General features: G+C 37.6%; 1 protein-coding gene across 1 annotated transcript in view; it reads left to right on the forward strand.

The window, feature by feature from the left end:
• The window catches only part of MYOM2 (myomesin 2), a gene marked incomplete at its 3' end in the record, with an annotated part of 62,367 nt that extends 47,887 nt beyond the window's left edge, over positions 1–14,480 (forward strand). Inside the window, exons 26-34 of the mRNA XM_010293913.1 lie at positions 1,466–1,504; positions 2,186–2,283; positions 4,899–5,070; positions 5,404–5,440; positions 5,568–5,590; positions 6,426–6,481; positions 10,534–10,867; positions 12,895–12,984; positions 14,372–14,480. Of these exons, the coding sequence (XP_010292215.1) occupies positions 1,466–1,504; positions 2,186–2,283; positions 4,899–5,070; positions 5,404–5,440; positions 5,568–5,590; positions 6,426–6,481; positions 10,534–10,867; positions 12,895–12,984; positions 14,372–14,480 (958 nt within the window). The remainder of the gene's footprint in view (positions 1–1,465; positions 1,505–2,185; positions 2,284–4,898; positions 5,071–5,403; positions 5,441–5,567; positions 5,591–6,425; positions 6,482–10,533; positions 10,868–12,894; positions 12,985–14,371) is intronic.
• Between the last annotated feature and the right edge of the window lie 1,162 nt (positions 14,481–15,642).

Consider the following 15,642-nt stretch of genomic DNA (forward strand, 5'->3'; position numbering starts at 1 on the left):
AAGTTCAGTGTGCACTGGCATTCAAATGAATATAGATACAAATAGGGGCAAGAAAATCTAATCTAAAATGCAGCTACAACCGGCAGTTAAATAAGGTTTCATATGGTATCAGATATCACAATGAGCTACTGTAATTCTATGTATATTTAAATTTGTTCAGTAAAATATTGTTAGTTTACTTCTGAGTCTATAGCAAAGACTGATCTGTTGCCAACATGAATGATTTTTACTCAACTTTGGTAAAGATCTTCCCTGGGCTTCTTTGCTTAGGTCCCACCAACTAGGCCAAAGCGAACCTGGATTCATCCCATCTGCATGTAGACATTTGCCCCAGATAATGAATATTTTTTGCCTGTTCCTAATAGAGGGAGAAAGACATGTTCAAAAATTAACTCAGTTTACCAAAGTTCTTAACACCTTTTTTCAGCAAGTTGAGGAAGTATGTCAAATAGAGGAAAAGTTGACTCTCAGACTGAGTTCTTAAGCTGTGGTTTACTTCAGAAGGCTGTACCATCACTTGATAGTCTCTCAGGCATTTTTCCTCTGCATAAATTCCGCCCATTATTCTTTCAGAAAAAAAATATAATTTAGACAGTGTAGATAATATAACCCCACTTTCCCAGACATCTGTAATGTAATGTAATGTATATTTAGTATGCAATTCATGTCCTGATGTCAACATGCCAGTAGAAGCATACTTGAGTTTGCAGAGGGTTATGGAACTGAATCACGATTTAACAGAGACAAAAAATGTGCATATACAGATCAATACAGACCAAATATACAAGTAGCATTTTCTGAACTTGATGCATTTTGATGTCTTCCCTATCCATAAAAATTATTCAGCCTTGAATATGCATTCTTCAGTCTTGAATATACATTCTTCAGATTATGGCGCTTCTTTCTTTCTCTCTCTTTCCATCTCACACAGTGACACTGAATAGGATTCTTCTGCTATGAACGAGTTCCCCGCTCTTCTGCCCTTGTCTCCAGGGTTCTCTCCCCTTCTGCAAACCCATCAGCTCTGTGATATTTCAAAAGCTCGATATGATACCTGCTTTCTTTAACTTGCTGTCAAAGGGGTTTACATTTGACAAATGCTATCCTACAGGGAGCAAGTGAAAACTGTTTTTACCCAGAATGCGATAATTTCTCTTTCCCCTGCTCTCTCCTTTGAATGTGAACTATCCAGTTTTAATGACCTTTTACTGTTTCTGGCCTGAGGTATACAAAGACAAAGATTTGACAGCAGACAGCTGACTCCGCACACAGCGGAGATACTGAGTGACACAGCACAGAATTCATATGCTGTACACAGACAGTGTCCAATTTTAATGGTTTTCTTTGCTTAAGGATTTGAAGATTTTCCATATTGCTTTAATTAAACTGAACATAGCAAAGCTATATTCTGACTGAACTCTGATGGTACATTTTCTTTTTCTTTTTTTCGTTTTTTTCTTGGCAGTGTATGATGATATAATTCTGGCATTGAGCAGGGTCAGTGGTAAGTAAATGCTGCCTTGGATTTTCATGTAGATTTTTTATGTTTAAGTCATCTGAGCCTGAGGCAGACAATTTTTATTCTAAGTGGGAAATCTCTGAGAGTCATGATGCTTATATTATTATGGACATGTTATTAGGTTTCTGAATAGGCCGTTGACCTTGCTAATTGACAGTATTAAAAGGGAACAAAGTATTATTCCACCTGGCTTGTTTGGTTTAGATACTGTGACAATGTTGTAGCAATAATTTTCTTCCTACTTCCCATTAGTAACTGAACCTTGATAGAGAGAGAATGAGATTCTGGTCCTGGTCCTAGTGAGAAGCTGGGAGTCATTCCACTGAAAGAACAGGGGTTGCACAAGAATAAAATTTTTGTGCAATTAGAATCATGACACTAAAGTTTCACGGCAGTTACATTACGAGCTTATTATTTCACAATGGATCTTCCTAGTCATAATGCTTGTATATGACAATAAAACCATAAGCTCATAATGAACTTTCACCTGATACAAATCAGTAGATCTCCTTTAAGAGTCATGAACAGTTGTCTCTTTCTTGGAGTTGAGAATCATAGCCCAGATCTTGAATTTTTTTTTTGTCCTGACAGTACAAGTAGTCCATTTGACTGTTTCCTGTTCATTCCACTATCCTGTCTGATCTGCATATATTTTATTTTATGTAGGTAAGTCAGCTTCTCCACTGAAGATCCTTTGCACTGAGGAAGGACTAAGGCTCCAGTGTTTCTTGAAGTACTACAATGAAGAAATGAAAGTCAACTGGTAGGTAGATAAGAATATTTTTTCAATTTTATTTGAGAAAAAATGCTGTCTTTATGATTTATTATTTACTATTCTGTGGCATTTATTTACTAACTGCACCACATTAATGAATGTCTCTGTCCAGACACTTCATATTCTCTTTTTGCATAAATAGTGCGTGCAGTAAAAGAAATATTACAAACTTGTCCAACACCTATCAGGAGGGCTGTAACAGCCAGGAAAAAATGAATCTACAGTATTCCAGCCTCTTACTCAAGAGAAGACTGTTTTCCATGATATTATCTGGTTGGTTCAAAGATAGCAAAATATTTGAGCATAATTTTCTCTTCAGGGCTGCCCATTTCTTTAAGTGGATGAAATTCTCTTCCAGTACTAGGTGAATACTAAGACTATTCTCTCACAGTTTAATAAAAGCCTGTATTAAGAAAGGAGCTTTTTTTTTTTTTTCAAACTGATACAGTTTTAAGTAACTCAAAATATTTTAATTCTGTTCCTCCTCTTTGAAAAGATATTCAATGGGGCACAGAATACTTTGAGAATAGCCTTCAGAGCTGAAAATATAACCAGAAATGAGCTTTAAAGTTCCCAATAATTTTCCACCCTCATGTTACATTAATCTTTGACTGTGGAGGCACTCTATTCATCTGTGTATTCACAGTTAAATGTGTGTTCAAATGCTTTGTTATGTCAGGCCCTCATTTGTTTGAAATCACAGGTAAGTTTTGGCAGGATTTTAAAACTCTTTGAGTGGTTTCAACTTTTACATTCCTTGATGGCCTACAACAACGACACAGTGAGCTGGTCTGACTTGGACAGGAAGAGGCTGTTTTATCAGCATGTTGTCCTAATTTTGCAATGCTGTGCCACCCTTGATTTCTATGAAGACAAGAACACAAGAAAAGTGTCGGTGATCATCAGGCTCAGGGAGCTCGAGAACAATTCTGCAAGGGTGTGCAGCTGTATTCATAACTCAAGCTTTGTATTCAGTAAGTCCTGCTCCTTCTTTCAATAAATGTGGTACTAGTATGATGGAAAGGAAAAGAAAAGTATTTTTTCCCTCTGCTTTTTAGTATATCTGCTTGAGTTTTAAAAGTCCATTCTCCCATCCAGTTCACAGAAATATAAAACTAGAGAATGTTACACGGCTAATATGGAAATATCAACGTGCACATTTATATTTACATACAGACTCCTCACCTCCACAATATTTCAGATTTTACCATATCTTAGACATTGATTGTCTTGAAGATCACTGAACACAGATTTAGAACAAATAAAATTTCAATTCTTTCATGAATACAATGATTGTAAGACAGAGTTGACAAAGCTAAAACAAAGACTAAAACAAACAAACCAACGAACCAACCAACCAACCAACCTTCCCCAGCCTCTTCAAACTTTCCTGCTCTTTTAAATGAGGTTCTAGTGAATTTTTTGGAAAAAGTGAAAGGCTGAGCAATCCATGTTTTTTTACTGTTGTCTGCACATCATGAAACACACTATGTAAATTTCTAGCTAGCTTTGGATTATCCACTATACTGTAGTATGGAACATAATACAAGTCCCAAAGCCAGTATGCATTGTCCACTCATGGCACAGTGGGGAATATTATATGTAGTATTTTCTAATATATAGTAGTTTCTATCCAGGTATTGAATTTGGTAAACTGAGCTCAATGTAGTTGTCTTACAGAAAGAGAAATAATAAAAATTCCTTTTCTTCATCAAAGTAACTCTCTAGCAATGAAGCCAAATCAGCCCTGTCTGGGCAAATAAAATAACTGACCAAAGAGAAGCTAATGCTGAGTTCACCTACTAAAAATTCCAGCTAAAGATGCTTGGGGAAGAAGGATGAAAATAAATATTTCTTTAGTTAATGAGTGAAAGATGAAACCCCTCTTCAAAGCATTGGAAGTGGTCTGGTTCACGTGCTCTCATTAAATAGCTTTTTCTATTTCCACTCTTCTTGACAGATTATGGACCAGAAGAACTCCTGATCTGAATCAGTAGGGCATTTCTTATGTTTTTAGCTTAGGAAGTGATGATAAATCCATGTAACAGTGCTGTTTTTTAAGACTTGTTTAATAGCTGTCTGAAGTTAAGAAATTTGCTTTTTGTCTTGTTCTTAAAAAACCAAAGATGTATTTTGAAAAGATGCAAGAATAGTAAATTCTATGCAAATCTTTTATTGTTTTCTTAATCAATCTTTGAAGTTAATGAAAGGTAGAGATTTTTTTTCCTCATCAGAAAAAGTTGTTTGCCTCTAGTTTACTATTCTATGTTAGTGTGTATGAAGTGTACAGAACTAAAATCATGCACGGTTTTCGCATACAGACATGTATGTACATATGGATGTAGACACGGGTGATTGTGTATGTGGAGAGAAGGAGAATAAGAGTGAACAAATTAGTCTTTGGAATGGAAGCTCATACTAATGGTTCCAAAGTATTTCAAGACCCCACTAGGAAGAAAATAATCTTCTGGGAAATAGCTCCTATTAGTTGCAATTTATCCGTAGTTTAGGAATAGTATGTTATCCTCTGTAACTTTCTCCTCTCCTCTCTCCTATGGAGAATATACACGAAAAGAATGTTCCAACTCATTTCTGTTCATTTTTTCTTCCAGAGAATCTAAGATTTCTTCTGGTGAAAAGATGAAGATTGGAGGTGGAGAGGATGTTGCCTGGCTGCAGATATGTGAACCCACTGAAAAGGATAAGGGGAACTACACCTTTGAAATCTTTGGTGACAAGGAATCCTACAAACGCACACTTGATCTGTCTGGGCAAGGTATACTTATAAGACCCTACTTATATGAAAACTATTCATCAATTAAACAGAATTTACTAGCAATAATCAGAGGAAAGACAGTAAACCCAGAAAGCTTTTGGTCAGAATCAGTTGTAGTTTAGTTGTGTAACTGTTATGACCTTTTTAGTCTTATATCTGTTTTCACCACCAGTGGCCTTGGGTTTCAGGGGTTTGGTTTCCTGGTTTTCTATTGTGTAACCCTCTATGGGTTTTAAAAGAGTTTTAACATGGGTATGTGTTTAAATGTTTATAATGAGCCCCAAGTGCAAGCTATGTTCAAGGACAATAACTTTCTAAATTGTTTTGTTACAGCTTTTGATGATGCATATGCAGAATTCCAGCGACTCAAGTAAGTGCTACATCTTTTGCATTTTGATGCTGTAACAACAGTGTCTTTACTTACAGAAAAATATTTTATTAATAATTTCATTAATAACTTTATATATTTCTCTTCCTCTCTTCCTCAACAATTTTAGGGCAGCTGCTTTTGCTGAGAAGAGTAAGTTTATTTTACATTTTATCAAAGGTGTTCCACAATGTAATCTAGTGTTCTCTTTAAGGTATCCATCATGATATGCTGCTATAGCTTTCAGAGTGCTGTGTCTGTAGAAATTCCCTGTTAGCACATAATATCGGAATAATAATAGTAAGTTGTGGATTTATTTGGTTTTAATTCCAATGGAAACCTACTAAAAGTTTGACACATTTTGCAAGGCTCCACTGTATCTTCTTGTGTCTGCAGAGGTTTTGTGCAGCGTAAGCTTCTGGGTGTCATACATGCAGGTGTTGACTCTCAAAGCTGCTGATGATACCGAATATTGAGATCTACCCATTAAGTAAAAAATTACCTGCTAATGCCCATTGGCAGTGCTTGCTGAGACACAGATGGTGGGGAAGCTAACCCCTACTGTTAGGGGCTGTAGGAATTCTGGCACGTTGCTATCAGTTCACCTGGTAACGATGAGAGGCTTCTGCCCACAAAGAGAGTGGCAGAACAAATTTTCCTTAGATCCTAGATACCACCAAGATGCTAAAAGCATCTTCCTTGCTTTGCTCTGTGCCCAAAGCACAAACTGTCAAGTTCAGCAGTATCAGTTTGGAATGCTATGGCACAATCACTGCTAAAAAATCTGAAGGGACCACAAAATACATTAAAAAGAAACAAAAATATCACAAAAATAGTATTATTTAATTAACCAGAGACTACAGTTTTTTTTAAAGTTAAATCCAAACAAAAGTTGTGACTAATAGGACACAATTATAAAATCATTAAGAAAGGTGTAATCTTGAGGTTTAAATTTCACATGGTCCATATATTTTTCTTTAACTCCTAGATCGTGGTAAAGTCATTGGTGGTTTGCCTGACGTCGTTACCATCATGGATGGGAAGGTAAGGACAGTTTTTGTCAACAAATCATGCTGACTGGTGAGAGGTTTGCTTTGATGGCAAAAGGGGAGGGAATGTAGATGATTTCAAAGAAGCTGAAAGCAGAAGGAGGATAATTTAACCCGCCTAATTGTAGTCATTTAATTGAGACACATGCTACCGTAAGCTGACTCTACAGTCAGAGGAGACACAGCCTGCTTCAGATCTTAGGCAAGCAAGGTCAGCGTCAAGAGGAGCTGGTCTTGTGCTGATTATGTAGAGGCTCTGAGTTAATTGCCTACTCAAATCTGGGCTGGTTTTCAGCTCTGCGTACTGAGCAGAGCAGTTCAAGGGGAGAGTCCACTCCTGCCCTGTACAAGAAATGGAAGCAGCAGGAGGAAGCAGCTACTCTCTGAGAACCAGTATAACAGAAACAAAAATTAGGTCCCATTCTCCCGCATTCCAGGCATAGACTGTTGTGGAGGGTAAAGAACCCACCTGGTTTAACCACCAAGGGGTTAAACTCTCCCTTCTTCCTATATATTAGCAGCTAGCCCCATTACAATATATAATTACGGGAGACTGAAGGTCAGTGAGTACACATATTTTTTGATATCAGTAATAACTAAATGTCCAGTTACAAAGCCAAAATTGGTAAATTTTTGCAAAGTCCCTTCCTAGGTTAGCTTGACTAGTGGAGGTGAAATTTTGTGATTCTGACTGACTGATGCCCTTCACTGGGATATTTGTTGTGGTGGTGCGGGATCTCGTGCCACTTCAGCCCAAACTTGCTGGGTATTAAGATAGAAGGAGAAGACTATTAGTCTGAGCTGCTGTTAGTCCTTACAGGTACAAGGAAGTGCTGGATTTTGGTCTCTCCATCCTGGGGGTGTGTTCCAGACTCTAGGCATCCAAGTCTTCAGTCCAGGAAAGACAAACTCTTTACATCCTTCCCACACAGACAAAAAGTTCTTGTCCCTTTCTCCTGAAGCAAATCTTTTTCTCTTGGGTGCCCTGTCCTTCCCTATGGGGAGAAACTAGATCTTCACTCTGGGAAGAATAATTACTGAAAGAGAACAGGGTAAAAAAAACCCCAAAACCAAACAGAAATCTGGAGTGTTGTGCATGGTGCAGAGGAGGTATTTGGAAATTATTATCCAACACTTCTCACAAGAACTAGGAAATGCCTAATTACATGGTCATTACAGGCTTTAAAGAATCAAAAGTAAGTATTTTTTCAAGTGATTCATAATTAATTTGTGCCTTAGTACCTTAGGCAAAAATAGATTTGGGTCCAAAAAAGAAAACATGCAATATCATGAAAGGAAGTCCAGTAGGGGCCATTAAATACAATGTTCTCGATACAACTTGTGCTTATAACCAGTTTAAAAGCCACCAAACTGCAGAAAACATGAAGGTATACAGGGAACAGGATCACACTATTCTTCCTCTGTATTTTTATATATGTAAGCAGTTGCCTTTGATCTCTAAAAGAGCTAGATGGACTTTCATTATGACTGACTGTAGCAGATCAGCTCATGAGCCAATGTGACTTACCTTCTGCTGGCTATCAAGACCATGTTGATCAGGCTGTTCACATCTCTTGTATGAAGTGCATCTTGTGAGACCATGGCTGTGCTGCTCTGTGTGGATACTGTCTTTCTTATCACCTGAGTAAGAGGTTGCACACAACACTTCCAACTTTCTGTGTACTTGGCCATTTTCTGGATATCTAGGAGCAGTCTCTTTAGAGAGATAGGGGAACATGTGGTCCTTGCAGTGGATGCTGAAAGCTGCTCAACTCTGGACCAGAGAGAGATGTGTTTCCTCTTGGCCCATTCCTTCCTTTGTCTCTAATGAGTATTCACATGAGGTGCCTTCTTATTGTGGTAGACAGAAGCACCTCACAACAAGAAAGCTAGCCTTTTAGGAGGTTAGGTGTAAGCCACTCTATGACCAACATCTTAAAACTGTCTAACTGTAAGGAAGCAGCTCAGAGGAGTCATCCCTGACTGCATGCACAGACTAGCTGTGGTTTCCTCATACAATCATGCCCTAAAACTTCAACCCTAAGTGAAGGAAATGCTACATAGTGCATTTCCAGAAGTAAAAGGCTTCAAAGGATACCTAATCATGTGAGGATTAAATAACAGAATGTGTGAAGAGAAACTCTCTGATTCCCGAAGTCAGGCAAAACAAAATAGATCACAAAGAAGTGAAACTTTAACATCACCTTTAAATTAAATGTGAACAGGTACCATGTAAGACTTGTGTAAGTACAAGTGTGAGAAGTAACTATTAAAAAAAATACAAAAAAAGAGTGGAGAGTTTTCCTCATGCAATGGAATATTATAACTACACAAATATATGGACACAATACAAAGTTTTACTAGTGCTTCTTAAGAGAGTATAAATGAATTTAGGACACATCTATAATCTAATAAATTAGAACAGGCCCAAATGATCTAAAATGACTGTGGAATATATCTGTTCTCTGGTAAGTTGTTAATATTAACTTGTTAAGACTTGATTAATTATTATTAATTAATTATTAATTGCTCTTAAATGAGGTTACTTTTGAGAGCAATAGTCATGAAATGTTGCCTGAGTTACAGAAAGGACAGTAAGATTTAAACTCATGTTATTACACATAAGTTTGATTTCCCAAAAATTTATTTTCATGTTTGCATCTTTACTCCTTTAAATAGTATATAGTAAAGCTAGTTCCTATAGGCTATTAGTTAACTTTACATCCTACATCGTATCACTTCTTTAAGAGTACTCACACACTCAGGTTGTCACTAGGTTGTACCCAGAGCATATAAACCTTCCTTCATCATTCCCTTCTGTCTTTGGAGGCATGTAGTATGCAAGTCTGCTTCTGTTTGTGAACTTATAACACTTTTGATCACTTAAAATTTCTTCCTGTTTGATTTTTTGCTCTGAGTTATATCACACCTATTCAGTCATCATCACTCAAGAAAAACATTGCACAAAAACATGCACGGGTGCACACAGAGAGACTTTCTCTGCTCCCTCTGGGTCAGGATTTGGTGAAACCTGAAGGGGAATATGAAGGCGAGGGAATATAAAGAAGCATCCTGGTAAAAACTATCAGTTTTGGCTTGTTCATTGGGTTTTTTTCTTTCTTTTTTTTTTTTTTTTCCCCTACCACAATGGTGTGTATGTGAAATTCTTAAGGTGACTTTTAATTATCTAGGGCAGAATTTTGGGCAGAATGAGTTTCAAGCAAAGGTGGACAAAGTAGGCACTAATCAGTGCAACTTCTCACATGATTCTTTCATTTTTTCTGTCATCACTGTACCTAAATACATAAAGTTTACATGCATATACTTATGGTGGACAAACTGGGGTTCAGCCGTAACTATATAAAAATTTGAAAAAATGACCATAAACATTTTATGGGCTTCTTCAATCTCAGTTCAGTCTTTGAAAAATACCTGAACTGCCAGGATGGCCTACTAGGTCATTTCAGCTATTCTCTGGATATGTTATACATGTGTGTAACATTTTTACAACATTTATGCATTATTTATTTTTCATTAAATATTTCCATTTTACTAGTCAGCAGCACCTGGAATCAAGGTCCAGTGATTCATGTTATGCAGTCTATTTTTAAGTGATTTTATTTTTTTTAATCATCTCAAGCAATAACCTCAGGAGGCCTTGGTCAGAAAAAATTTGCTCCGTTCTCCTCCCTGCTGTGTATAGGGAAACGTCAAGGATGTTTTTAAACCTATCATTGCCTGCACTTCATGTCGGACTAGTTGGTTGTCAGGAGTCTCCTGCAGGCAGGACTGCAATGACAGTCCAACTTACCATCTTCAGACACCGTTACCCTGAGGCTATTACTGCATCACAGTCACTGGTAAGATGGTGAAAAGACTGAATTAAAAAAACCTGAAAGTTAGGAACTACTTTTCAGTCCTCAGGAACATGATACCTGTCTTACTTTAATTAACTATAAATAAGAAGTGCCTGAAAACAATACTGAGAACATTCTGGTTAAACAAATCTGACTGATCCTCAAAATTACTTCTTTTTCCCTCCCTCAGACACTGAATCTGACCTGTACCGTATTTGGAAATCCTGATCCTGAAGTGGTTTGGTTCAAGAATGACAAAGTCTTTGAACTTAATGAGCACTATGTGTTTTCATTGGAACAAGGGAAATATGCTAGTTTAACAATCAAGGGAGTGACCTCAGAAGACTCAGGCAAATATAGCATCCATGTCAAGAACAAGTATGGCGGCGAAACAGTGGATGTCACTGTAAGTGTGTACAGACATGGTGAAAAAATGCCTGAAATTAAGCCTGGCCAGCTTGCTAAACCCAGGCCAATACCACCATCAGAAGAAGTCCTCAAACCCGAGGACAAGGCAAAATCCAGTAAGAAGTAAAGCTTGACATTATGTTTAACAAACAAAACAGAATACATGAGCTGTAGTTGAAGTATTCCCACACGTAACTAATTGGTGATGTCCAAAGGGAAACTGAGCTTTTAGGAGTTTGCTTTAGGGTGGTAGCTCTGCTATGGTGCTGCAGACATATGCAACAATCTCATTTTGAATACATATAATAGGGTGGGACTTGCAAATACGAAAAAGCCAAACGCCTGCCAGAGGTTCCCATAAGCAACGACAAGTTGCACAAACCTACAGTAAACCTCCATTTCCACCCTCCCCCAAAAACCCCAACCAACCACCCCAGAACCCTCTGAGAACAAATGTCCCATCTGTAAAGGCAGTAAACTGCAGTTAGATACGTATTCAGAGATGGTTCCTGCTGTGTTCCACACACAGCCCCTTTGGCTTTGAAGCCTCTGATCCTGTAAGTCTAGTGGATAGTCTCTACTTAGTAGTGATACTGTTGTTTTATAGTGTGACATTATCTTTAGTAGGCTTTTACAAATGTTTTCTGTTTTCTCATTGAAGCATAGGTCACATGGTTGTATTTTGTTTTTCTTGCTTTGTGCTAATAAAACTTCAAAAGTCACCTTTGCTACTCACTGCTCCAAATCACACCTAACTAGTTCTGTTTACTCTCTTTCATTGTTTAATTATTGCTTATTGCACATTTTCACAGCTGGTAGCATGCAGACTATTGACTTTCAATAAAGAATGCAAATTATGGTTAATCACAGTCACTGGGTGGCACTTGCGACATTAATTTTACTCTTTACAATACAGGTCAAGATGCAAGCTTAAACTATTACCAAAAGACATGTATACAATTCAGTCACTTAAGATAATTATGTCCTTGATTCTCCTCTACCCACAATGAACAACAGAATTCTTCCATGGGTGATGTTCTGCTAGGAAAAGATTTCAATATATGCTTATCATGAAATGTTCGAATAGACTGGGCTGCAGTGAGATTATTCGCAATCTGTCACACAATACACGATTGAGTGTTTGCAGTGCTGTTTTTTTCAGATCAGGTTCCGTGATTCAGGTTCAATAAAAGTCAATTTATCTACCTAGATGAACCTTTGTAATTTGCTAAGGAGCTTCCACTAAAGAGTTCTTTTAATGGTAAGTAACACTGGTGATACAAACGTCCTGGATGCAGCTCTCCTCTCTTGTGACTTCTCCTAGTCTCTAGGATAAATGCAGAGAAAAGGGAGCATCGTGGGAGACAGGGGAGCTTGGATGAGGGGTGGCCTGGAGAAATGGCACTCTGCAAAATCTTCACTAGAGAAACCGGATGAAAGTGTTTGGCACAAGTATTGGGACTGTAACTTGTGTTTGGGGTCATGGCTGACAGCCAGTGCTGAGTCGCTGACAGCCTCTGAGCTTAAGTGTGGAAAATATGGAAATAATTGTTCTGGCTTTTTAATTACTCCCCCCTCGCCCCCCCCCAGCAGACAAACTGGAAAAAAAAAAGGGGAAATCAAAAGTTTCAGAGCAGATTTAATCTCAGGGCTTTTCCCCCCCCTTTTTTTTTCCCCTCATCTAAGTGACATAGACCTTCCATTGTTTTGTCTGGCAAACAAATACTTCACTTGATTCAAAAACTGGTTTATTTTTGAGACAGATGAAAAGCAGAGGAAATGAGAAGTCAATTTACAAGCTGTCAGTTACAGTAGGTTGGAGCACTCATCTGGGAGACAGGAGAGCAACATTCCCCTTCCCTGTCCTCTCTGCCCTCGGGGGTTTGAACCTATCTCTCTGACAAGGGCAGTGCACTAAGCAGCTAATCTTCCCTGCGTTTGGAAGTGCTTTTTACTTTGTCTGACGAGGTAAGCAGCCTGAAAAGAGACTAGACCTAGTCATCCTACCTCTCACGTGAGCATGTTAAATGCTGGATTTCAGAGCTTTTCTCCCTTTCTTGTATTTTATCTTAGTTTTCAGTACTGAAGGAGGGATTGAGGGTGTGGTACTGTAAACTATTTAAGAACCTGATGGTTTGAACAGATAATGATGAGAATGAGGATGGATTCATTGTGGTTTCGAATTCCTCAAGTAAGAAAGACTTCAAGCCTCCTTTGCAACTCATTGGTATCTGTGAGTAGTCATGATAAAAAACAACTCTCCAGCTCTGGAAAGGATATAGTCTTTAATCACACTTTATTAAAAAATGATTTGATTTAAATAAACAGCTTTTTGAAAGATTTGTGTACTTAGAGCCAATGAATGGTGAGTTTATATTTAAGCACAGTATAAATAGCCAGGAATTACATTGGATGGTGATGAAAAATGCTTCTTTGGGGTGAAAAATTCTCATGGCTATGGAACGACATTTTGTGTCTGGTCATTGAATGAAAGTGTCTGAGAGGGTTAAAGACTCAAGAACATGATATTGCCTTGAGATAGTTTAATTAGGAAATTTTAGGACACAAAACAAAGCAAGGATTTATCCTCCAAGTATCTACCAAAATAAGAAAAAAATATTTTTATATGAATCTGTCATCACAAGAACTTCAACAAATCTCTTAAGAAAATAACTCAAATTTTCTTCCTTTCTATTCTAAATTCTTATTAAAGTTCTTTAACATTTTAAAAATCTTTCTATGGCAGGCTCACAAAACATCAGAGCCAAGCTCTGTAGCATATAAAGTGAGTATCAGCAAGAATTTAATATTATTCTTATCTCCTTCTACAGTACACAGGTTAATTTTAGCTGAGACTATCAAATTATTACATGTTATGGCAGCTTTTCAGAGCTATCCTTGGGCACAGGAGACAAGGTTAGTCTCATCTCAGTTGTACCTTTAGCTGGCCTTCTTAGTTAAGCAAGCTTCACTTATTTCCTTCCAGGCAAACAGAAATAATTTATTATGACAGTTAATCCTCTGCTGAAGTACAGAAATTATCATTCACAGGAACATCACATTCGAAAGGCTAAGGACTTCCTATAAACTGTGTCACATTTTTCAGTGTTCAGTGTACCTTTCATTCTTTTGTACACATTTAAAAATCTTATCAGTGCTAGGAAATGAATCGGGTCATTTCTGTTTAAAAGGGACTATCTTTTTAAACTGAACATGCATATAGTTGTCCAGAGGGTCTATACAATTGGATGGATTTTAGAGGGGCAAACAGGATGTGCTGGTAATCAATTCAAATGGAATACATGATGAGGCATATCAGCATTTGCACATACCCTTTTCAGACTTGGTGTCAGCATTAGTTCAATTAATAAACGTTCTGAAGGGGGAAGAGAAGAAAGTAGGATTTGCTGGAGAAGGTTTGATGCCAAATGAGCCTATCTACGCCAAGGTCAAGGGAGATTGACTCATTTATACTAGTTGTGAATCTATTCTGTTATTTTTACAAATCCAGGGGCCCATTACAGTGAATTAGCTATTCCTTTACCTTTAAGAAGAAATGCTTCTATTAGAATGATTTTCTGTCACAATAGTGATTTTTGTGTTGTCTGAGCTTCATGTAGGCAGTGCTCGTGTGAAATGGAGCATCGTCAGCTTGTCATGGGAGGCAGATGTCAGCCAGTTGTGCCAAAGTCGTGGCTGTGTCTGTCATGTTGGCGTGCTACAAAGCCGGTAAGGCTGCCTTTTCTCTGAGCACCTGCTTCCTTTGAATCAGCTTTGATATGTTCCTCTTTATTTTCTTAAAAAAAACTTCCTTAAAAATTCCTCCTAAGGCCAATTTACAGGTGCTTTTTATGAGGAAGAGATTTTTTTTTAAATGGCAGTATTTGCCTCTAGTGTAAATCTTTCCCCAGCCCATAAGGTTCACTAGCAACCCACAGCTCAAAAGCTTGTGCACACTTCATTAGCCTGCTCTTGTATGGAGGCAGAAGTTCAGTTATAATAACACCCTAAGTGATGTTAATGAACAGACAGTTTTTAAAGGAAACTTTTGAAATATAATAAGGCACTTTATTTTCTGTTTTGCTGAACTAAGAATAAAACCTCTAGATGGCACCAGAAGAACAAGATAGAAATGAGCAGATCTTAAAAAATTCTGCCAGCTATAGCATATCCATCATTTTGATGCAAACACATCACTTACAGAATGGGAGATTATTAAAAGCATTATAGTTATGTCAGTGACAAGGACAGGTCCAGCAAATGACTGTTTCCCGGAAATAGCAGGTGATTTTGCAAGCAATAACACTGCCTCTTAATCTTTGCATGACACGCATTAAGAGGTTAAGCATGCCTTGTAAAATATTGCAAGACTCATGTTACATCAAGTTTCTCCTTAGGATATGAAAATCCTAGCATATTGACTATATTTACGAAGGGGGATTTGAATTCATGCTCTAAAGGCAAACTTCTCAGACTTAGCAGCTTCCACAGGTTTTCAAAACAGTGTTTCTAATACTACAAGGCCCATGCCCTACAATTTTTGTTCAGTCTTTACAGAGGGATGATTCCATTTGAAATTAATCGGAGGTCTGGGAGCGAAAAGTGCAGGGTCTGGCTCTCAGCACTGCCACTGCAAGATTCAGTGATGTCGAGACCTGTAAGAAACTCCCGGTAGCCTTCTATATTAATATTTAATTTCTCATTGGAATGTGCAGTAACTCAGTACCAGCTTTGTCCTTGGATATTAGCTCAAGGTTTATCAGATTGTTATATTTAAAAAATAGCACACTTGACCTCACATCATTTCCTTTATGAACATTTGAACTTTGTGTGGGTGAATTAAAGGACTGTTAACTTGTAATAAACTGTATAGTTTTTAAAGTTAATGTGA

This window comes from Phaethon lepturus, unplaced genomic scaffold (genome assembly GCF_000687285.1).
Source record: "Phaethon lepturus isolate BGI_N335 unplaced genomic scaffold, ASM68728v1 scaffold8269, whole genome shotgun sequence".
Classification (NCBI taxonomy): Eukaryota; Metazoa; Chordata; class Aves; order Phaethontiformes; family Phaethontidae; genus Phaethon; species Phaethon lepturus.